At 26.2% G+C, this 22,413-nt stretch overlaps 7 protein-coding genes across 7 annotated transcripts; 5 read left to right on the top strand and 2 right to left on the bottom strand.

Annotated features, from left to right (window-relative positions):
- Positions 1–206: 206 nt before the first annotated feature.
- DICPUDRAFT_86417 (uncharacterized protein) lies at positions 207–1,625 on the bottom strand (the record flags this gene model as incomplete). Its single annotated transcript, XM_003284716.1, has 3 exons — positions 207–811; positions 845–1,302; positions 1,525–1,625. The coding sequence occupies 3 exons, from the start codon at positions 1,623–1,625 to the stop codon at positions 207–209; spliced, it is 1,164 nt and encodes a 387-aa protein (XP_003284764.1).
- Positions 1,626–2,525: 900 nt separating this feature from the next.
- Positions 2,526–7,501, top strand: DICPUDRAFT_53172 (RNA polymerase III, second largest subunit; the record flags this gene model as incomplete). Its single annotated transcript, XM_003284744.1, has 4 exons — positions 2,526–2,642; positions 2,715–2,869; positions 2,933–3,297; positions 3,378–7,501. The coding sequence occupies 4 exons, from the start codon at positions 2,526–2,528 to the stop codon at positions 7,499–7,501; spliced, it is 4,761 nt and encodes a 1,586-aa protein (XP_003284792.1).
- A 2,122-nt stretch (positions 7,502–9,623) lies between these two features.
- On the top strand, positions 9,624–12,142 carry DICPUDRAFT_148582 (uncharacterized protein; the record flags this gene model as incomplete). The annotated part of the gene is made up of 4 exons (XM_003284743.1): positions 9,624–10,833; positions 11,132–11,544; positions 11,619–11,944; positions 12,004–12,142. 4 exons carry the CDS (start codon positions 9,624–9,626, stop codon positions 12,140–12,142), a joined length of 2,088 nt encoding a protein of 695 aa, XP_003284791.1.
- Positions 12,143–12,284: 142 nt separating this feature from the next.
- On the bottom strand, positions 12,285–12,915 carry DICPUDRAFT_148581 (uncharacterized protein; the record flags this gene model as incomplete). Its single annotated transcript, XM_003284715.1, has 2 exons — positions 12,285–12,813; positions 12,878–12,915. 2 exons carry the CDS (start codon positions 12,913–12,915, stop codon positions 12,285–12,287), a joined length of 567 nt encoding a protein of 188 aa, XP_003284763.1.
- Positions 12,916–13,977: 1,062 nt separating this feature from the next.
- DICPUDRAFT_96821 (uncharacterized protein) lies at positions 13,978–16,200 on the top strand (the record flags this gene model as incomplete). Its single annotated transcript, XM_003284742.1, has 1 exon — positions 13,978–16,200. The coding sequence occupies exon 1, from the start codon at positions 14,143–14,145 to the stop codon at positions 16,198–16,200; it is 2,058 nt and encodes a 685-aa protein (XP_003284790.1). The 5' UTR covers positions 13,978–14,142.
- A 329-nt stretch (positions 16,201–16,529) lies between these two features.
- Positions 16,530–18,057, top strand: DICPUDRAFT_148579 (histidine-tRNA ligase; the record flags this gene model as incomplete). Its single annotated transcript, XM_003284741.1, has 2 exons — positions 16,530–16,781; positions 16,864–18,057. 2 exons carry the CDS (start codon positions 16,530–16,532, stop codon positions 18,055–18,057), a joined length of 1,446 nt encoding a protein of 481 aa, XP_003284789.1.
- Positions 18,058–18,528: 471 nt separating this feature from the next.
- On the top strand, positions 18,529–22,402 carry DICPUDRAFT_148578 (uncharacterized protein; the record flags this gene model as incomplete). Its single annotated transcript, XM_003284740.1, has 3 exons — positions 18,529–18,731; positions 18,818–19,037; positions 19,121–22,402. The coding sequence occupies 3 exons, from the start codon at positions 18,529–18,531 to the stop codon at positions 22,400–22,402; spliced, it is 3,705 nt and encodes a 1,234-aa protein (XP_003284788.1).
- Positions 22,403–22,413: the final 11 nt, after the last annotated feature.

Here is a 22,413-nt window from a genome sequence, read left to right as displayed (position 1 = left end):
ACACAACAGTCAATCCTTTATGCTCATATAAAAATTTATTTTTTTAAAAATAAAAAGAAAAAAAAAAAATATATATAAAAAAAAAAAAAAAAAAAAACTAGTTTTTTTAATGTGTTTGTTTTATTTATTTTATTTATAAAAAATTATTTTATTTAAAAGTTTTTTTATTAAAAATTTTATTTATAAATATATTTATTGTGTATATATTAATCTAAAGAAACTTTATCTGATTCTGCACCATACAGTAATCTTAGTTTCTTAAGATTATCAGATTCTTCTTTTGGTCTATCATCAGATGTTGCAGTTGTGGTTGTTGTTGTTGTTAAATTTGGATCTCTATCTCTGCTGTTGCTTCTTGATCTTGATCTTTTTTTACTATATTTGTCGTCTTCGTAACGATCTGTTCTTCTGTCATCATAACGGTCATCTTTTCTGTCACTATAACGACCATCTCTTCTGTCATCATAACGGCCATCTCTTCTGTCATCGTAACGATCATTTCTTCTGTCACCATAACGGTCACCATATCTATCATCTCTTTTGTCATCGTAACGATCATTTCTTTTATCGTCATAACGGTTGTCTCTGTAACGGTCACCATATCTGTTATCGTTATAACGATCTTCTCTTCTGTCGTTGTATCTATCATAACGGTCCCTATTGTTGTTTCTGCCTCTTTCATCCCTAAACTTCTCTAGTTCGTCTCTATAGGGATCACCACTACTATAGTTATTGTTATTATTATTGTTTCTATCATTCTCTCTATCTCTACTGTTTCTATCATTCTCTCTGTTTCTATCATTCTCTCTCTCTCTACTGTTTCTATTACCTTTACTATTATTACTATTATTGTACTTTTTATTTGGTTTATTTAAATTATTTTCAATTTCGTATTCTTCAATTTTTTTATCTAAATCTTGTTGTATTTTGGTTGGGATTCTTGGTAATATGGTACCAGAGAATTTATTTTCTTTTAATAAATCCAACATTAGTTTTTGGATTGTAACCTCTGAGTTCTTTGAAATTAATACTGTATCGTGGTCATCTAAATAATCTATATACCATTCCCAAATCTTTGAGGGTGGATATGAATATCTTAAATATAATATACCTATTCCTCTTGCATATGGTGAGTCTTGACCTAATAATCCCTCCATTTGTTTGACTGTTAACTTCATTAAAAAAAATTTGTATAATAAACAAAATGCTGTTGAAGGGTTTTTAGTATTTGAGATGTATGGTGATAAACAATCGACATTCTTTTTAATTTCATCTAAAACTTCGTGATATGTTTTTTTTGAACTATAATAAATAAATAATAAATAAATAATAATTAATAGTTAATATCTATATTACTAACATTACAATAATAGGATAAAAATAAAACAATAAATTAAATTTTACCAATTTATTCTATAATAGTAATAATATAATTGATTTTAAATAAAAGAGAACAAGCTTTTTAATATTTCTTTTTTTTTTTTTTTTTTTATTTTCTCTGTAATGCTATCTAACAATACTTACTATAGGTTTTTAAAATATAAAGAGGACTGAATATTTGATAACAATATGTTATCCAAGTTCATAGTTTTTTCATTTCCATGAATTTCTAATATATTTGCCATTTTAAATTGTATATATAAATTGTATATAATAATGAAAATAAAAAAAAATAAAAAAAGAAAACTGTTGAATTTTTTTAAAAAATTTAAAATTTTTTTTTTTTTTTAATTTTTAATTTTTAATTTTTTCCTTTTTTTTCCTTTTTTATTTTTTATAAGTAATGAAAATTCATCAAAGAAAATGAAGGTATTTAATAAAAAAAATAAATAAATAAAAATAAAAATATATGAAAAAAAAAAAAATAGAATAACTAAAATATCAAAAATTGGGTATTAATTAAGAATTGCTCAATTTGATAATCAGGTTAATTTGGATAGTAATTAAGTTTAACTGGAAGCTATTCAAGGTTGTGTTTATTTATAAAAGAAATTGGTAGCGCCAAAAAAAAAAAAAAGTGAAATTATGAAAGTGGGGTAAAACAGAAATTAGGGAGGGGGAACAATTTTATTTAATTATGTTAAATAGTCAAGGTAATATAGTTCCAAATGAATGTATATAGCAAATTTGTTATAACTTTTTAAAAAATATTAGGAATCTTTATTTCTTTATTCTTGGCACCCTTTTTTTATTTTTTTTTTATTATTTTATATTTTTTTGAAAAAATTTTTTTTAAATTTTTTTTTTTTTTAATTTTTCATTTTTTTTAAAATTTTTTTACATTTTTCAAAATAATAATAATTTATTTTTTGATCAGGTGAAACCGTAACGAAGAATAAGAAATAAAGTGTTAAATCGGAAAACCAATATAAATTCTAAATAATAACATACACTTTAAAATCAAAAATAAAATTTTTTAAAAAACAATAAAAAAAATAAAGTTACGGTTTTATTAACAAAATAATAAATATACAATAATAGAACAATAGAAAAACAGTAACTAGCATATAAATATATAAAATAAAATGGATCAAGAATCAGTTGGATATTGTAATAACCCCGATTACTTTATTCCTCCAAAAGGCTCATTAGACGAATTATACAATCCATCAAAATTAACAGACGATATTAAAGCTGTGGAGGTAAATACAACAACTTTCTAAATTCTTTTAAATAAAAAAAAATAATGAATATTAATATTATGATTCCTTTAGGAAAAATGGAAATTGGTACCAGCTTTTTTAAAATGTAGAGGTTTAGTTAAGCAACATATTGATTCATTCAACTTTTTCGTTAATGTGGAAATGAAGAAAATTGTCAAAGCAAATGAAAGATTAACAACTGAACAAGATCCATCATTTTTTGTAAAGTAGGTGGTTATTGGGAAAATTTTTATTTTTTTTTTAAAAAAATATTAATATTTTTTTTATAGATTTGTAGATATTAGAGTAGGTTCACCAATTTCAACAGAAAATGACGATTTTGATTCATCACAACAAACACCACAAAAGTGTAGATTAAGGGATATGACTTATTCAGCACCAATTTTAGTAGATATTGAATATACTAGAGGAAAAACAGTCATTGGTAAAAAAGATGTTCATATTGGTAATATACCAATTATGTTACGTAGTTCAAATTGTGTTTTAGCAAACAAAACTCACGAGCAAATGGCTTTACTTGGTGAATGTCCAATGGATCCAGGTGGTTATTTTATTGTTAGAGGTGTAGAAAAAGTTATCTTAAACCACGAACAACTTTCAAAAAATCGTATCATTATCGAAACAGATTCCAAACGTAAATATAATTATAATTTTATTTAAAGAAATATAAAAAAAGAAATTCTAATAATTTTAAAATTATTCATTTAATTAAAGATTTACCATCCGCACAAGTAACAAGTAGTACACATGAAAGAAAATCTAGAACTACTATTACATTAAAAAATGAAAAGTTATATTTAAAACATAATACTTTTGGTGAAGATATACCTGTTGCTATTGTTTTAAAAGGTATGGGTGTCGAAACTGATCAAGAAATGGCACAATTAGTTGGTAGTGATGATGTCTTTTTGGATGCCATTGCTCCATCACTTGAGGAGTGTTCTAAATGTGGTGTTCATACTCAAGCTCAAGCATTGGATTATTTAGGTAGTCGTATTAAAGTTTTTAGAAGACCATATGGTGTACAAACAAAGAAAACCAAATCAGAAGAAGCACGTGATATTTTAGCAGGTGTAGTTTTAAATCATGTTCCAGTACGTCGTTATAATTTCCGTCTCAAAGTTATCTATATCTCTTTAATGATCCGTCGTATTATTATGGCATCAAAAGATAAAGGTTGTCTCGATGATAAAGATTATTATGGTAATAAAAGAATTGAGTTATCAGGTCAATTAATTTCATTGCTCTTCGAAGATGTTTTTAAGAAGTTTTTATCAGAATTAAAGAAATCAATCGATCAAGCTATTGCCAAACCAAATAGAGCCGAACCTTTTGATTTCCCAAAACTTATCAGAACTGATACTATTACAAATGGTTTTACACATGCAATTTCATCTGGTCAATGGAATCTAAAGCGTTTCAGAATGGAGCGTTCTGGTGTTTCACAAGTACTTTCTAGATTATCTTATATTTCATGTTTGGGTATGATGACTCGTATTCAAAGTCAATTTGAAAAAACTCGTAAAGTAGCCGGTCCACGTTCACTTCAGCCATCACAATGGGGTATGCTTTGCCCATCAGATACACCAGAAGGTGAAGCTTGTTTAGACCCAAATACAATTATTCAGTTATCAAATGGTAAATCAAAATTAATAAAAGAACTTGTAGATGGTGATGAAATTATTACAGTCGACCCAATTACAATGGAGCAACATACAACAAGAATTTATTCACATTTTATTAAAAAATCAAAAGATTATGGTAAACAGCTTTTAAAGATTACAACTATTACTGGTAAAGAAATCATTTGTACAGAAGATCATAGATTTTTAACAAACCAAGGTAGTTGGAAACATTCAAAAGATTTAATAAATGATGAAATTTATATTTTAAGCCAACCTTTAGCAGAGATAAGCAATAATAATCAAGATACTTTTGAAATTTTAAATGAACATATTTTACAAGAAAATCAAATTTCAAATGAAATTATTCAAGATTTAAAAAATAAAAAACTATTACCATTATTAAACTCAAATTTAAATCAATTATTAATTATTTCAAGAATATTAGGTTCTATTGATAAATTTGGTCAAGATGCACGTCAACAATTACCAATTATTCAGTTCCAATTTAATTCAATGCAGGATTTTAACAGGTTATTACAAGATATCAATACTTTAGGCTTTGATAACCCAACCTATACATTAAATTTGGAAGAAATTACATTAAATAGCAACAATAACAACAACAAAAATGTTATCATCGATTTTATTGGCACATCATTTGTTTATTTTATCAAATCATTATTACAATTAGAAAAAGGTTGGATTGAAAAATTAAATAATCAATTAATTACACAAGAATTTTTATCAAGCTTTATTAGCAATCCAAATAGAATTCATTTCAACTTTGAATTAAATGAAAATAATCAATTTAAATTATTATTAAATTATAAACAACAACAACAACAACAACCACAACCACAACAACAACCACAACCAAATAATGAAATATTCAATATTAAATTATTAAATCAATTATTAAATCAATTAAATATTCAATCAAATGAAATTGAAAATTCAATTATCATTCAAGAGAATCAAGATATAATGAAATTTGTAAATATTTTTAACTTTAAATATAATGCCAAAGAGAATACCAATTTAATTCAAATTAGGGAATATTTAAATTATTTAAATTACCAAAACATGAAGCATAGCCAGCATTCACAACTATCAACAGAAAGAATTATAGATTTTAATAGTTATTTCAAAAAATTAAAAGTTAGAAACAATTGTTTAGCAATTTTAATCGATAGAATTGAACCATTAAACTTTGAACAATATCCAGAAATTTCAGATTTTACAACCGAGTCAGATTATCACAGTATGATTAGTAATGGCTTTATTACCCATAATTGTGGTTTGGTAAAGAATTTTGCATTAATGACCCATGTTACTACCGATGATCCAGAAGGTCCATTACTCAGATTAGCATTCAATTTGGGTGTTCAAGATATTCTTTTAGTTACTGGTGAAGAGTTAAATAGTAGAAATGCATTTTTAGTACTTTTAAATGGTCAAATTATAGGTATCCATAACTCGCCAGATTATTTTGTAAATACACTTAGAAAAATGAGAAGAGCCGGTAGAATCCGTGAGTTTGTTTCAATTTGTAAAAACGCTGCTCAACAAACCATTAATATTGCTTGTGATGGTGGTAGATTGTGTCGTCCATTAATTATTGTAGATAATAGGGTTCCACGTCTTAAACAAGAACACATCGAAGACTTGAAGGATGGTTTACGTACTTTTGATGATTTTATTAAAGAAGGTATCATCGAATATTTGGATGTAAATGAAGAGAACGATTCATATTTAGCCTGGAGAGAACTTGCAATTAAACCACATACTACTCATTTAGAAATCGAACCATTCACTATGCTTGGTTGTGTAGCTGGTCTTATTCCATATCCTCATCATAATCAATCACCACGTAATACCTATCAATGCGCTATGGGTAAGCAAGCTATTGGTGCAATCGCTTATAATCAACTCACTCGTATCGATACTCTCTTATATCTTTTAGTTCATCCACAACGTCCACTTTGCCAAACTCGTACAATCGAACTTTTACAATGGTTTAGATTACCAGCTGGTCATAATGCTACTGTTGCCGTTATGAGTTATTCAGGTTATGATATTGAAGATGCTTTGGTAATGAATAAAGCCTCTTTAGATCGTGGTTTTGGTCGTTGTATCGTATTAAAGAAACAAGTTACCTCAATTAAGAAGCATGGCAATGATACTTCAGATCGTATTTTCCCACCAACTCCAGACAACTTAAGACAATCGAAATTTGCACTCTTAGATAGTGATGGTATTGCTAAACCAGGTGAACTTGCTCAAAAAGGTCAAATTCTTGTTAACAAATACTCACCAATGAATACTGTAGATCCAGCTCCAAACCCAGAATTAATCCCAGATAGTGCCTATAAATCATCCTACATGGGCTATAAATACGAAAATCCAGCTTTTATCGATAAGGTTTTATTAACCAATGGTGATGATGATCAATTACTCATCAAACTACTTATGAGAAGTACTCGTCGTCCAGAATTAGGTGACAAGTTTTCATCGCGTCATGGTCAAAAAGGTGTTTGTGGTATCATTGTTAAACAAGAGGATATGCCATTCTCTGATTTGGGTATTTGTCCAGATATTATTATGAATCCCCATGGTTTCCCATCTCGTATGACTATTGGTAAAATGATTGAGTTATTGGCTGGTAAAGCTGCTGTTCTTTCTGGTAAGTTTGGTTATGGTACTTGTTTTGGTGGTGACCGTGTTGCCAATATTTCAAAGGTACTCATTTCAAAAGGTTTTAGTTATGGTGGTAAAGATTATGTTACTAGTGGTGTTACAGGTGAACCATTAGCTTGCTTTATCTTTTTTGGTCCAATTTTTTATCAAAAACTTAAACATATGGTTATGGATAAAATGCATGCTCGTGCTAGAGGTCCAACTGTTACTCTCACTCGTCAACCAACTGAAGGTAGAGCCAGAGGTGGTGGTCTTCGTTTAGGTGAAATGGAAAGAGATTGTCTTATTGGTTATGGTGCTAGTGCTCTTATTATGGAAAGACTTATGATTTCTTCTGATAGATTTACTGTTTATTGTTGCAAAAAATGTGGTTTCTTGGGTTATGAAGGTTATTGTCAATATTGTAAGAGTAGTGTTAATGTTTCAACAATTCAAATTCCATACGCTTGTAAATTATTATTCCAAGAGCTCCAAGCTATGAATATCGTCCCTCGTCTTAAATTAATCGATTCATAAAAAAAAGAAAATTAAATAAATTATATTATTTTAAAATATATGAAAAATATATAATAAAAAAAAATTAATTTTGTTTTATAAAAATATGGCTTTATTTATTTTTAAAAATTAATAGGTTTTATCTATTGTTATAATAACTATAAAAAATAAAGAAAATTCTGTTAAAATATTAGTTAAAAAATAATTTTAAATATTTACCTTAATATCTTTTGATGTTAGTTATCACCAAAAAATAAAACTCCTTTTAAAACAATAACTGATTTAAAAATAGGTATTGGTCCAACCAAAGTGTAATCTCCAGAAGGAAATGATTTACATCTTTTATTGTCATCTCTTTAACCATCCCGAAGCTATATTAAAACTTTTTTCAATTGCAACCATATCTTTTTTTCAACCAAAAACCTCAACTCTCATTTGAAGAAACTCTAACTTCACTTAATTTAATAAAATTAATTAGATTGATTTATTATTTACAAAATTTAGAATCTAATGCATACCTTTTCATTGAGCTGCTATATTTTTTTTAAATGAATGAAATTAAATGAAAATATTAAAAAATTAAAAGTCGGTAAAAATTTTTGAAATATTTACAATTTTAATGCAGATTTTTTAAAATTGGGCTTCTATGAAACTTTGGGGATCTAGATAGGATTTTTAATTATTCCTATTTGAATATAATTGAATGAAGGTAGGATAGTGCTTCTATTCCAAATACTTTTCTAATAATAGATTTAAATGATTAAATTGAAAACATATTCAAATGATTACTAATAGTTATTAAAGATTTTTTATAAAATATAAGACCAATAAAAACCTGTAAAAACAAAAAATATAAGATTAAATATATATTTAATAGTAATCTTTAAAAATTACATTTATCCCTTTTAAATTACTAATTAATTAAAAAAATTGGTTTTTTAACCAAATAATAAAAACATTCATTTAATTTTTTTTTAATTTTTAATTTTTTTTTTTTTTTTTTTTTTGTCACCGAATTTTATTTATTTCATAAAAACATCATCATTCTTACTATTGCGAATATAAGGGTCAGAAAGAGCTACTCTTTCCTATTTTATTTTATTTTCTTTTATTTTTTTTTTTATTTTTTTTATTATTTAGTTTATTTTTTATTTTTTTTATTTTTTTTATTTATTATTTTTTTTTTTTTTTTATTAAATTAAAAAAAATAATCAAATTATTTAATATATATGGATAATATTTGTTTTGTTTTATTTTTTTATTTTTTTTTTGTTATCAAAGAATTAAAACAATTGTAACCCTTGTTTTCTAGAAATATTTGTAGGTAAAAAAACAAAAACCCACCGCAAGAATATATTTTTTTGTTTTAATTTTTTAAATTTCTTTAAAAAATAATAATTTATTAAAAAAACCATACAGATATTTGTCAATTTAAAAAAAAGCACTTCACCATATGCGGAGTGCGGCAATCAAAAAAAATAAAAAAAAAATAAAAAAAAAATTATAAATAGATTCAAACATAAACTGGTTAATATTTATTAAAAAAAAAATTAAAATAATAAAAAAAATCTTTTTTTTTTTTTTTTGTTTAATAATTATTATTACAAATATATTTTTTTTTTTTCTTCAATTTTATTTTATTTTATAGCAAATTTAAATATTTTTTTTTGTTTCCTATTTTCTTTTTTCAAGTTCCTATTTTCTTTAAATTTTATATCTAATAATTTTTAATATATTTTTTTTTTGTTTTATTTTGCTGTTTATGTTTTTTTTTTTTTCCTTTTTAAAAGAATTTCAAATAAAAAACAAATCTTCCCCCTCAAAAATAATTTATTAAATAATAAAATAAAATAAAATAAAATAAAATTTCAAAATAAAAAAAAATTAAAAAAAAAAAATTAAAAATTTTAAAAAAAAATATATATTTTGTTTATTCTTTATTCTCTTATTCAATATTTACAATAAGTTTTTGTTTTGATTTGTGCACCATATACACAACCCACACATTCCCACTCACAACCACACAAACACACCAATTTTTATTTATTTTTTTTTTTTAATATTTTTTTATAAAAAAAAAAAATATTAATTATATAAATTATTTAAAATAATTATATTAATATTAATTATAATATAAAATAAAATGTCAGAACACAACAATATTATATATTCACCAAATTCAAAAGGTACATCAGCTGATATAGGAACAACTATATCCTTTACCGATATTAGTAATAATAATAATAATAATAGTAATAATACTAGCAACAGTAATAATAGTAATAATAATAATAACAGTAATAAGAGTGGTGGTTTTTTTAAATTATCATCATCACCAAAAAAGAATTTTACAACTACAACTACAACAACTACAACCAATACAACCAATAGTTTATCACCAAATATTTTAACAAGAAGCAGAAGTAACAGTATGAATAGTGGAGGAACAGCACATGTAATAAGTTCAAGAAGTAGAAGTAATAGTGTAAATAGTAGCAGTGGTGTTGAAGCTGGTAGTAGTCATACTAATAATAATAATAATAAATCACAATCAACATCAAACAATACAGCAATGTTCCAAAAAGAAAAAGTTGTAAAATTTAATACACCAAATATGTCACCAGAGACACTTAGTGGTATCGGAGGTATAGGTGGATATGGAATATCATTCTTTTTGACATCATCTCCATCACCAAATACTTATTTTAATAATAATAGCACATCAAATAATTTATCAAATTTTTCATTGCTTGATGAAGGCTACATGGATAATATTGTTTATGAACACTTAAAAGATGTTACAACTTTATCAAAACAAAGAGAAATATCACTACTATGGAACAACACTATAATACCACCAAATAGCACACAGGCAAGAAAAGATTTAAAATTTTTAGTTAGAAAGGGTATACCCGATAAAAAGAGAGGTATAGTGTGGCAAGCAATTGTGGGCACCAAAGATGCTGACGAAGATCATTGCTATAATTCCGCCTACAGCTCTAGTTTTGGTGAAATTGTAGACCCTAATATTCGTAATATACCGGCATTCGGGGGTGTAGTTTCCCCATCGGACCATTTGTTAACCGAGGCGGGTGTAAAACAGGTTAAATTCCTATTAACTTTAATTCATACAAACTCAAGTGTAGAGTATTGCCCACAATTACCTGACCTTGTACATATTCTCCTCTCATTTATGTCAGAAGCCAATGCCTACACAACTGCCTCCTTAATGATTAAAGATTCCGAAGAGGGTTCACCTTTCAAATGCCTAAATCTGGATAAAAAAGAATGTGCAAAATTTGTATTATCATTTGACCACCTAATAGAAATTCATTTACCAAAATTACACAGACGTAAGTACCTTAAATAATATTTATTTTTTTTTCTGATTTTTCATATGCAATCGTTTTTTTTAGTTAAATTCAAATAATATCAAGAAAATATATTTCAAAATTAAATTAAAATAATAATAATAATAATATATAAAAGTATTAAAGTCTTTTTTTCTTGTTTATCACCCCCTAAAAATTTACACACAATATTTTTAACACCAAAATTATTTTTTTTCAATTAATCAAAACAAAAAAAAAATATCTTTTTTTTTCAAATAATTATTTTTTGTTAATATTTTTTTTTTTTAATTTATTTTAGATATGCTTTTAATTGGATTGACAAATTCATTTGTTTTTTCCGATGAATGGTTTTCAAGATTATTTGTATCATTTTTACCATATACAACAGTACTAAGAATTTTCGATGTATTTTTAAATGAGGGCTATAAAGTATTGTACAGAATTGGGCTTGCTCTTTTAAAGACTCATAAAAAAGAGCTGAAAAAGAAGACAACAATGGAGAAATTTTTAGCAACTTTAAAATCTTTAAATTCAAAAATGTATGATGCTGAAGCATTAATTAAAACTGCTTTTGAAATCTCATTAAAAAGAAGTCATTTGGAAGATATAAAAGTTAAACAAGATCACAAAGTTAGAGATGTTCCCGAACCAGTTCCAATTTATTATAGATCTAAAATTTCAGTACCTTCTCAAATTTTGGATACCGATGATGTAAGTATTATTAAAATTATTTATAGTAATATATTTTATAGGGTATTAATAGTTTTTTATTTAATTTTATGTAGTTTGAATTAATTTGGGCATGGTTGCCAGCAAGATTATCAATATCAACACCAAGATTATTATTTAATTCATATTCACATGGTTCAAATCTTAGATTACTTTACGAAAATTGCAATGAAAAACAACCATTATTAATAGTATTAAGATCAAATAATGGCTCAGTATTTGGTTTTTTTACTGATGACGAATTTAAACCAAAAACAGGGTTCGGAAGTCACAATTGTTTCCTTTTTACCTTAAAGCCACATGTTCATGTATATAGGCCAACTGAAAAAAATCAATTATTTATGAATCTAAAAGAACAATCAATTTCAGTAGGTCAATCAAAGTAAGTAAATCTATTTTAATTTTAAAGTATTACATCTTGATATTAATAATATATTTTAGTTTGGGTGAAATTGGTTTACATATCGAACAGGATTTAAATGGTAAATCACACTATACAGAAACTTTTGACAATCCATGTTTAAATTCAAATGACGAAACTTTTCAAACTGTTGTATTAGAAGCATTTTTAATCGAATAATTTTTTAAATTATTTTGTGTATATAGTAATGTAATAATAAAATAAAGAAAAAAAAGAAAAAAAAAATATTTATTTATTTTTTAAAGAAAAAACAAATCATTATCGCTTATTTTTATTTATTTTCTTTTTATTTATTTAAAATTTACCAATATTCTGGTTTTGTTATAAATCTAGATAATGCAAATATTAAACCGTGTGAGTAAATATGGTCACGATGTAATATTGAGTTTGTATAAACACCCATGGCACCTTCGTTTGATCTTATGTCAGTTTGTTGGGTTAATTCATCCATGATAACTGCAAGTTCTTTTTTATTTACAATGATTTCGTGCATTACTTTTGGTGGTAATTCGAATCTAGCAGTTGAGGCAATACCAATATTCTCTGGGTCATCACGTGAAACTACAGCGATCCAACCACACTCATACCATTTATCGACTGGATCTTTAATATTATTTACACCACCTTCCATTCCAACACCAAATTTAGCTTCTGGTACTTTGATTAAAGATTCTTTAGCTCTGTTAATTGCACCCTTAATACATTCTTCATCAGACATTGGTTGATCTGATACTAATGATGCTGCTTTACATCCAACAATTGTAACTTGACACTCTTTAAATGCTTGATCAAATCCTAATTGTGCTGCTCTAATTTTAGCCTTATTTTCACTAAAATTATAAATGGCATTTCATATAAGTAAGAGATATATGTGTTTTGTTTAATTTGACTTACCTTCCAATTGCAACAATCATTTTACCAAGACTTTTCATTAATTTATTAATTGAAAATTAATTACCCGTTTTTTCTCAAAAAAAAAATAAAAAAAAATAAAAAAAAAATAAAAAAAAAAATAAAAAAAAAAAAAAATAAAAAACCATATTATATCTAATTTTTTTTTTGTATAAACAAGTAGATTTTAAAAAGATTTCAAAAAGATATAGACCAATCAAATTAACTTTAAAGAAGCCACAGATTTCAAATGCTCATCAAATATTAAACACATTTTTTGTCAATTGACAACAATATATAAATGATTGTTGTGCTTTATAGACTCTTTATTGAGATGTTTGACTATTGATTGAGCTTCTCCTACAATCAGACTATTTGTGTTTTTGGGATTGAGGTCTAATTTTACTTTGAGTTTGGATCAAGGACATTCCTTTAAGGTTTTTTGAATTTTATTTGTTTTGTTAATTCTTGCTTTTCCCAAACAAAAAATTTGGGTTTAATATAAAAAAAAAAATAAAATTAATTATTTTACTTTTTTTTTTAATTTTTTATTTTTCCTATTTTTAATTGTTTATTTTGGGTTAAAGGATAAATTTGATCAAATATGTGTAGTAATTTTATAATTATTTTTTATAAATATTTAAAGCAGGTCTAATTCAAGACAATTTGTCTCTTTTATGTAAACTGAATAAGGGTTCCATATTTACAAAATAATGGATATGTTGGGTGTTTTTATGTGTGTGTGTGTGTGTGTGTGTTTTTTTTTAGATAAAAAAAAATTAAAAAAATTATAATAAAAAAAAAAAATTTAATTTTTAATTTTTAATTAAAAATTATAATAAAAAAAAAAAATTATATTATATGCATATATACACATATTATATAAACACACTCACACGCTCACACTAACACACATTCAAATTTATATCTATAATAATATTATTAATTTATATTTATATATTATAATCACTACTATTACTAGTACACTAAACTTATTATTAGTAATCTTTAATTTAATTATCATTATTTAATTCAATTTAATTTTATTTTTTTAATATTTTTTTTTTTTTGTATAGTTTATTTATTGTTTAAAACAATATACAATTTTAAACAATAGTTATTTTTATTTCTTTTTTTTTCTATTATATATATAAATAAATAGTAAATAATAAATAAATTATAATAAATTATAATAAATAATATTTAATATTTATAATAGTAATAAAAACAATAATAATTATAAAATAGTTTTAAATCAATAGTATAGAATGAATATTTTGATAAAATCAGAATTAGGAAATGACAGAAGAAGATTCAGATTAAAAGAGTGCAGTTTTTCATGTTTATGCTATACCTTAACCTCAATATACTCACTTTATTCAGATGCAATATATTCCATCTTTTATCTAGATAATGAAAATGAATGGATAACATTGGCCTCGACTGATGATTTAAAAGAATCCTATTCTTTATGCCCATCCCTTATTAGAATCAAAATTGTAGTCTTAGATATTAGTTTAAATAATAACAATAATGGTAATAACAACAATAATAGAATAGAAAACACTAATTCCAATAATAGTAATAATAATAACCCTGTAAATAATTTAAAACAATCCTTATATAATCAATCCTCAAATAACCTAAATAATTATCAACAACCAAATAATAATGGTTTTAGAAATGTAAATAACAACAATAGTAATATTAACAACAGTAGTAATAATATTCTAAACAACAATATGAACAAACAAGTTATCGATATCGCATCACAACTTTTATTAAATGATAATATTAGAAGTCAGATGAATTCTATATTATCTGGAACATTATCAACATTTTTGCCAGAAATTTTAGAAAAAACAATTCCACACACAATTCCAATATTGGTCTCAACAATCTCACAATTAAAAGCAGAATCTGAAAACAACTATGACGAACCTTCGTTTTATAAAAATAAAGACAAACATTACTCATGCGAAGATGAAACCAAACATATAAATTTAAAAAATGCAAATAAAAATATACCAACTTCAAAATCATCTTATGAATTAAATAATCAAAAATCAGGCAACAGTTCAAATAAACCTCAGCCTTTGCAGCCCAATATAATGTCGCAATCATCACCAAATTTAACATTCTCCTCCTCATTAAATAATATAGGAAATGGTATGGAGCCTATTGAAATTAATCCAACATGTAGTAGCAATATTACAACCTCAACTTCACTTCCACCAACTCCCACTGCATCAATGATCCCATCTGCCCAACCTCTGTCATCTACATTTGGTTTCATCCCATCCCCAAGTGCAAGCAACAATAATAAAGATAATATATCTCAAAGTGTTCCTTCATCTGTAAATACAAGAAAAACATCAACCCCTTCACCAATCGGATTCTTATTTAAATCTTCAATAACTCCAACTTCTAGTAATTTACCTCCTTTCCATCCACCAAATACACCATGTTCAACACCATTAGATGGAAGCTCCAACAATATTAATTCAGAATCAACTCCATCAACTACCTCTTCATTTTCCTTTAGACCAGTTTCACCGACAAATATTTCATCACCCTCGTTGGAAAACTCAAATAGCTCTTTAAATGGTTCAAATAGTAACAATAACAATAACAATAATGAAGTATCACCATTAAAAAAGAAATTTAGATTTCCATTCTTTTCATCAATTTTAAGTGGAAGCAATTCAAGTACAACAAATCTTAATAGCTCTACCAATACAAGCAGCACAAATTTGACACTTAAAAAATTAGAGTCTCCAGAAATATTACCATTAGAATCACTAAATTTAGATAAACCAAATACATCAACCACAAATCAGGAGCCTACACTATCATCCTCATCAAATGATATCACAAATGATAATTTAAATAATAATAGCAATGGTAATCACGAAGACAAGTCAAACTATCAATTAATTGAACCATTGCCATTAAGTGTGCTTGGGGATATTGGTACATTAATTATTGGAGATTTACATGTCAATAAAAATAATGAAAATGACAAAAAAATCAATCTAAATAATAGTAATAATAATATTAATAGTAATAGTATCAATTGTATAGATAACAATAGCATTAGTCACCAAAATCATAATTTGGATGAAGAGTCAGAAGATGAAATTTCCAGAGAAATCAATTTAAATGAACACAAAAAAAATTTAAATAATATTTTAGATAGTTTAAAAATTCAATCTGATGACTCCATAGTTATTCTTTCACCAATAACACTATCATCATCCTCAAGTAGTATTACAAATAACAATAACAATAACAATAATAGTATAGCAACAAATGATGAAAAATAATAATTTATCCTTTTATTTTTTTTACCATCGTTATCATTACATTAACCAAACAAAATATATATTTATAAATTAATTTTTTAAATAAAAAATAAAAAGGAAACTTTTTAATTTACAAGAATATTATAAAAAAAAACATTTGACTATTTAAATTTTAGTTTAGTTACTGTTTAGCCATAATTATAATAAAATTCTCACACAATTAAAGATAATATTAATTTTTTTAATTTTATTTTTATTTTTTTTTAATTTTTTAAAATTTTTTTTTTTTTTTTATTTTTGAAAAAAAAATGTTTTAAAATCATTTTTTTTTTAATATTTCTCGAAATAAAATGTCATCAAGTAATTTAGAACAAGTTACCAAAGAAGTCGAAAAAATGGAAGTAAACCCAGCCGCTGTCGAAAAAAAGGAAAAGGCTCCAAAAGAAAAGAAAAATAATCCAAGAGCCTTAAAAACACCAAAAGGTACCCAAGATTATAATCCATCACAAATGACAATTCGTGAACAAGTATTTGATACCATCAAACAAGTTTTTAAGAGACACGGTGCTGTTACAATTGAAACACCAGTCTTTGAATTAAAAGTAAATATCCAAACAAGATTAGCGATTAACAAGTAACGAAAAATAATTTATTAAAATAATTCATTATTATTTTTTTAATTAGGATACTTTAACAGGTAAATATGGTGAAGATTCAAAATTAATTTATGACTTAGCAGATCAAGGTGGTGAAATTTGTTCATTAAGATATGATTTAACAGTACCATTTGCTCGTTATGTTGCAATGAATCGTGTTCAAAATATTAAAAGATATCATATCGCTCGTGTTTATCGTCGTGATAATCCAGTTATGACCAAAGGTCGTTTCAGAGAATTTTATCAATGCGATTTCGATATTGCCGGTGAATATGATGTTATGGTACCAGATGCAGAATGTCTTCGTATTATTTGTGAAATTTTAGATCAAGTTAAAGTTGGTAAATATGTTATTAAATTAAATCACCGTAAACTTTTAGATGCAATTTTTGCAATTTGTGGTGTTCCAGCTGATAAATTCCGTACAATTTGTAGTGCAGTCGATAAATTAGATAAATCACCATGGGATGAAGTTCGTAAAGAAATGGTTGAAGTTAAAGGTTTAGATGGTGCTATTGCTGATAAAATCGAAGAATTTGTTAAACTTAGTGGTCCACCATTCGAACTATTAGAAAAACTTCGTACTAGCGGTATGTGCGATTCAAATAAAGATGCTGTTGATGCTCTTGCCCAATTAGAAACCCTCTTTGGTTATCTCGAAGCTTTAGGTTGCACCGAACGTATTTTATTCGACTTAAGTCTTGCCCGTGGTCTTGACTATTATACCGGTATCATTTATGAAGCCGTTCTTACTCAACAAGATCGTGTCGGCTCTATTGCTGCAGGTGGTCGTTACGATGGTCTCGTCGGTATGTATGGTAAAAAAGATGTTCCAGCTGTAGGTTTTTCAATTGGTATCGAACGTATTTTCACCATTTTAGAGGAAGAATATACCAAAAACAAATTAAAGATTAGAGAAAATCAAACTCAAGTTTATGTTGTTCAAATGGATAAAGAATTATTAAAGGATCGTCTCAAGATTTGTTCAGAACTTTGGAATGCTGGTATCAACGCTGAATTTGCCTATAAAGTTAATCCAAAAGTTGCTCCACAATTAAACAGTGCAAATGAAAGTTTAACTCCATTAACTATTTTAATCGGCAAAACTGAAATTGAAACCAATACCCTCTCTGTTAAGAATATGAAAGATAGTAAACAAATTTCAATTCCACGTGAAAATTTCACTGAAAAAATTAAAGAATTATTAAATAATTTAAACTAAAAAAATAAACTAAAATAATAACTTTAAAAATATACAAAAAAAAAATATAATCTTATATTTTAAATTATTTTATATATTTTGTTTTTTGTATTTTATTTTTATATTTATAAGAAATTTGCCATATATATATATATTTTAAATCAATAGTAATTCATATGGATAAAATTATCATATTTTGGGGTTTTCAAATAAATATCTAATCATGAACATAGTATATTTATCTTTTTTTTTTTTCATTATTAATTCCTTAAAAAAAATATTATAATAATATTTTTTTTTTTTATTTATTTTTAATTTTTTTTTAAATTTTTTTAAATTTTTTTTTAATTTAATTTTTTTTCTTCATCATCACTTTCTCAATTTTTTTTTATTTTTTCTTTCTATATTTTTTTTTTTTTATTTTTTTATTTTTTTTTTTTCTTTTTAAACAGATAAATATAATTTATCAACTTCTAAGAATACATATCCAAAATGTCATTCTTTTTAGGTCAAATCTATGAAAAATTCAGCAATTTAGATAAAGATATCAGATTCATGGCCACCCATGATCTCTGTAATGAATTAGAGAAAGAAAATTTTAAGTTGGACCCAATGTATGATGGCAAAATTGTTACTAAATTATTAGCCCTTACTGGTGATTCTGCAAATAATGTTCAAGAAAATGTTGTAAAATGGTATTTATACTTTATATTTAAAGTTAATTTAATCTTTTATTTACTTACAATAAAATTTAATTGCTTTTGATTTTTTTCTTTTACAGTTTAGGTTTATTAATTAAAAGAGTTAAAGATACACAAGCTACAGAAATTATTGAATCATTATCAAAAAATATTTTAGAAGAGTCATCAAAAGAAGATTTAGTAGAAATCTCATCTATTGGTTTAAAAACTATTATTGCCAATTTACCAGCAGAAGGCAACCAAATTTCAGGTTTAGTTATTAAAATTTTAACACCAAAGTTATTAAATGGTATTGATAGTGTAGGTTATAATTTAAAATTTTTAAATCTCAAATAATTTAATTAATAAATATTTTTATTTATTTTAATATTTTAATATTTTAGGCAAAATTAAATGATAAAAATGAAATTAAAATGTCATGTTTGGATATTTTAAATGATTTATTACAAAAATATGGTTCTTTTATGGTTCAAGATTTAGAGACTATTCAAAAAGTTGTTTTACCAAAATTAACAGCAACTAGACCAGCTATTAGAAAGCGTGCAATTTTATGTTTAGCCAATATAGCCGCTTCATCAACAGATGCTCTTTTCAACAATCTTATGGAGTTTATTATTAAATCAATTGAAGATACCAAAAAACCAGAAGTTAGATTCAACGCCGATCATATTGGTACTTTAATTCAAGCCATTGGTGCCATTTGTAAGTCAAGTGGTTATCGTTTAGGAAAATACCTTCCAAAATTAATGCCATTTATTATTGACTATTGCAACATTGCCTCAGAACAACATGAAGAACTTAGAGAGAATTGTTTACTCTGCTTTGAAGCCATCATTGAAAAATGCCAAAAAGATGTTACACCATATTTAGAAGAAATTATTACTCTCTCAGTTAAATACATCAAATACGATCCAAACTATTCTGATGATGGTGACGATGAAGAAGAAGAAGAAATGCAAACTGATGAAGATGAAGAAGAAGAGGAAGAAGAAGAAGAGGATTTAAGTGATGATGACGATATTACTTGGAAGATTCGTCGTTCCTCATGTAAAACATTATGTGCCATCATTTCAACTCGTCCAGAATTAATTTTAACTTTATTTGAAAAAGTTGCTCCAATTCTCTACAGTCGTTTCAAAGAACGTGAAGAAAATGTTCGTCTTGATATTTTTACAACCTATGTATTACTCTTAAAACAATTAAATAAGAAATTAGTTAATCCAAAAGCCAAAGAAGTCCTCGAATCTCAAGTTCCCAAATTAGTTCAATCAATTAGCAAATCATTAGTTGATAAATCAATTAGAATTCGTGTTGGTGCCATTGCTTTACTCAAAGAATTGGTTTTAGTTATTCCAGGTTCATTAACTAATCAAATTAATCAACTTGTTAGTGGAATTAATTTATCATTGGGCGAAAAGAACACCAATTCAAATTTAAAAATCGAAGCTTTAGTTTTATTAAAACTTTTACTCACCAACCACCCAGCAGAATCATTTGAATCACACGTTTCCTCATTAAGCGGTCAAATTGTTAAATGTATCAATGATAGCTACTATCGTATTGCATCAGAATCTCTTCGTGTTTGTCAAGAATTTGTTGTAGCTTTAGGTAAAATCCGTCAAAATGTTGATAGTTGCAATAAAATTATTCAATCATTATACAATGCTACCTTTACTCAATTAAAGGCTCAAGATATTGACCAAGAAGTTAAAGAAAGTGCCATCTCTTGTACTGGTACAATTATTGCTTTATTTGGCGATCTCATCCAAAATGAAATTCAACCATGTCTTTCAATTCTTTTGGATCGTCTTGATAATGAAATTACAAGAGCAGTCACTGTTAAAGTTTTATCTCGTATTGTTAATAGCTCAATCAAAATTGATCTCTCTTCAATTCTTCCAAAATCAATTGAATTACTCTCAACATTCCTTAGAAAGAACAATCGTGTTCTCAAACAATCATCATTAGTTGCTCTTAATGATATTGTTAAAACTATTCCAAACGCTCTTCCAATTTCCTTACTTCCAAATATTCTCAATGAAATTTCATCATTAATTAACGAATCAGATCTTCAAATTACCCATTTAGCATTTGTTTTCATCCAAAATCTCTTAAAATCAAACTGTGAAAAAGAAGCAGCTCCATTAGTCAATGATAAATGCATTCCACCAACTCTTGTTTTACTTAAGAGTTCACTTTTACAAGGTGTTGCTCTTGAATCACTTTTAAATCTCTTTGGTACTATTGTTCAACTTAACCAACCAGGTATGACATTCGATGACCTTTTAACTCTTTTATTCAATACTGCTGCTGATATCAAACAACCAGTTACTCGTCAATCATTCAATTCAATTTCTCAATGTATTGCTGTAATTACCGTTAATACTACAGCCGAAAAGAGAAAGAGTACCATTCACAACCTCATCTGTAATTTATCTTCAGTTAATGAGCCATTAGTTTTACTTTCACTTGGTTGTCTCGGTGAAATTGGTCGTCGTGTTGATATTCACGAAAATGCCAATCTTCAAGAACAAGTTTACAAAACATTTGAAGCCAATAATGAAGAAATTAAACAAGTCGCTGCTCTTTGCCTTGGTGATATCGCCGTTTGTAGTTTAGCCACCTATCTTCCATTCATTTTAGAACAAATTAAAAACCAACCAAAGAAACAATACCTTTTACTCCATTCACTTCGTGAAACCATCGTTAAATTAAGTCATAGCGAAACTGGTATTAAAGCAATTCACCCATATATTCAACAAATTCTCCCAATCCTCTTTGACAATTGTGTCAACGAAGAAGAAGGTACTCGTAACCTTGTTGCTGAATGTTTAGGTAAACTTTCAATGCTCGAACCAACTGATATCATTCCAAAATTAGTAGAAAAGATTACCTCATCATCACCATTAGAACGTTCAACCATTGTCACATCCATTAAATTCTCAATCATGGAAAATAAAGCTACCGTCGATAAATTCCTTGCTCCACAAATTCCACAATTCTTTGTTTTATTAAATGACAATGATTTAGTCGTTAAACGTTCAGCACTTTTATCACTTAACTATATCGCTCACAATAGACCAACTCTCATCCGTGAAAATCTCACCACCTATCTTCCAATCTTGTACAACAATGCTAAAATTAAACCAGAACTTATTCGTGAAGTTGATCTTGGTCCATTCAAACATAAAGTTGATGACGGTATTGAAATCAGAAAGACTGCTTTCGAATGTATGTATACTCTTCTCGATACTTCAGCTGATAAAATCGACGTACCACCATTTATTGCCTCATTATGCGATGGTCTCAAAGATACCCAATACGATATCAAACTTTTATGTCATTTAATGATCATCCGTTTAGCTAATGTAAATGGTTCATCTCTCCTCGAAAACATCACCACACTCTTGGATCCACTCAAAGTTATCCTTACCACTAAAGTTAGTGAAACCGCTGTCAAACAACAAGTTGAACGTAATGAAGAATGTATTCGTTCAGCTTTACGTGCCGTAGTTGCTATCTCAAGAATTCCAAATAGCGAATCCATCGTTAAATTTGAAGATTTTGTTAAAACTGTTATCCGTTCAACAAACTTATATTTACAATATAATGCTATTCTTTCCGAAGATAATACCAATCAAGACTCAATGGACACATCAAACTAAAAAAAAACTAT

Source organism: Dictyostelium purpureum, assembly GCF_000190715.1.
Source record: "Dictyostelium purpureum unplaced genomic scaffold DICPUscaffold_31, whole genome shotgun sequence".
NCBI classification, from domain to species: Eukaryota; Evosea; class Eumycetozoa; order Dictyosteliales; family Dictyosteliaceae; genus Dictyostelium; species Dictyostelium purpureum.
The sequence above is the reverse complement of the archived record's forward strand: the minus strand, read 5'-3'. Positions and strand labels throughout refer to the sequence as shown.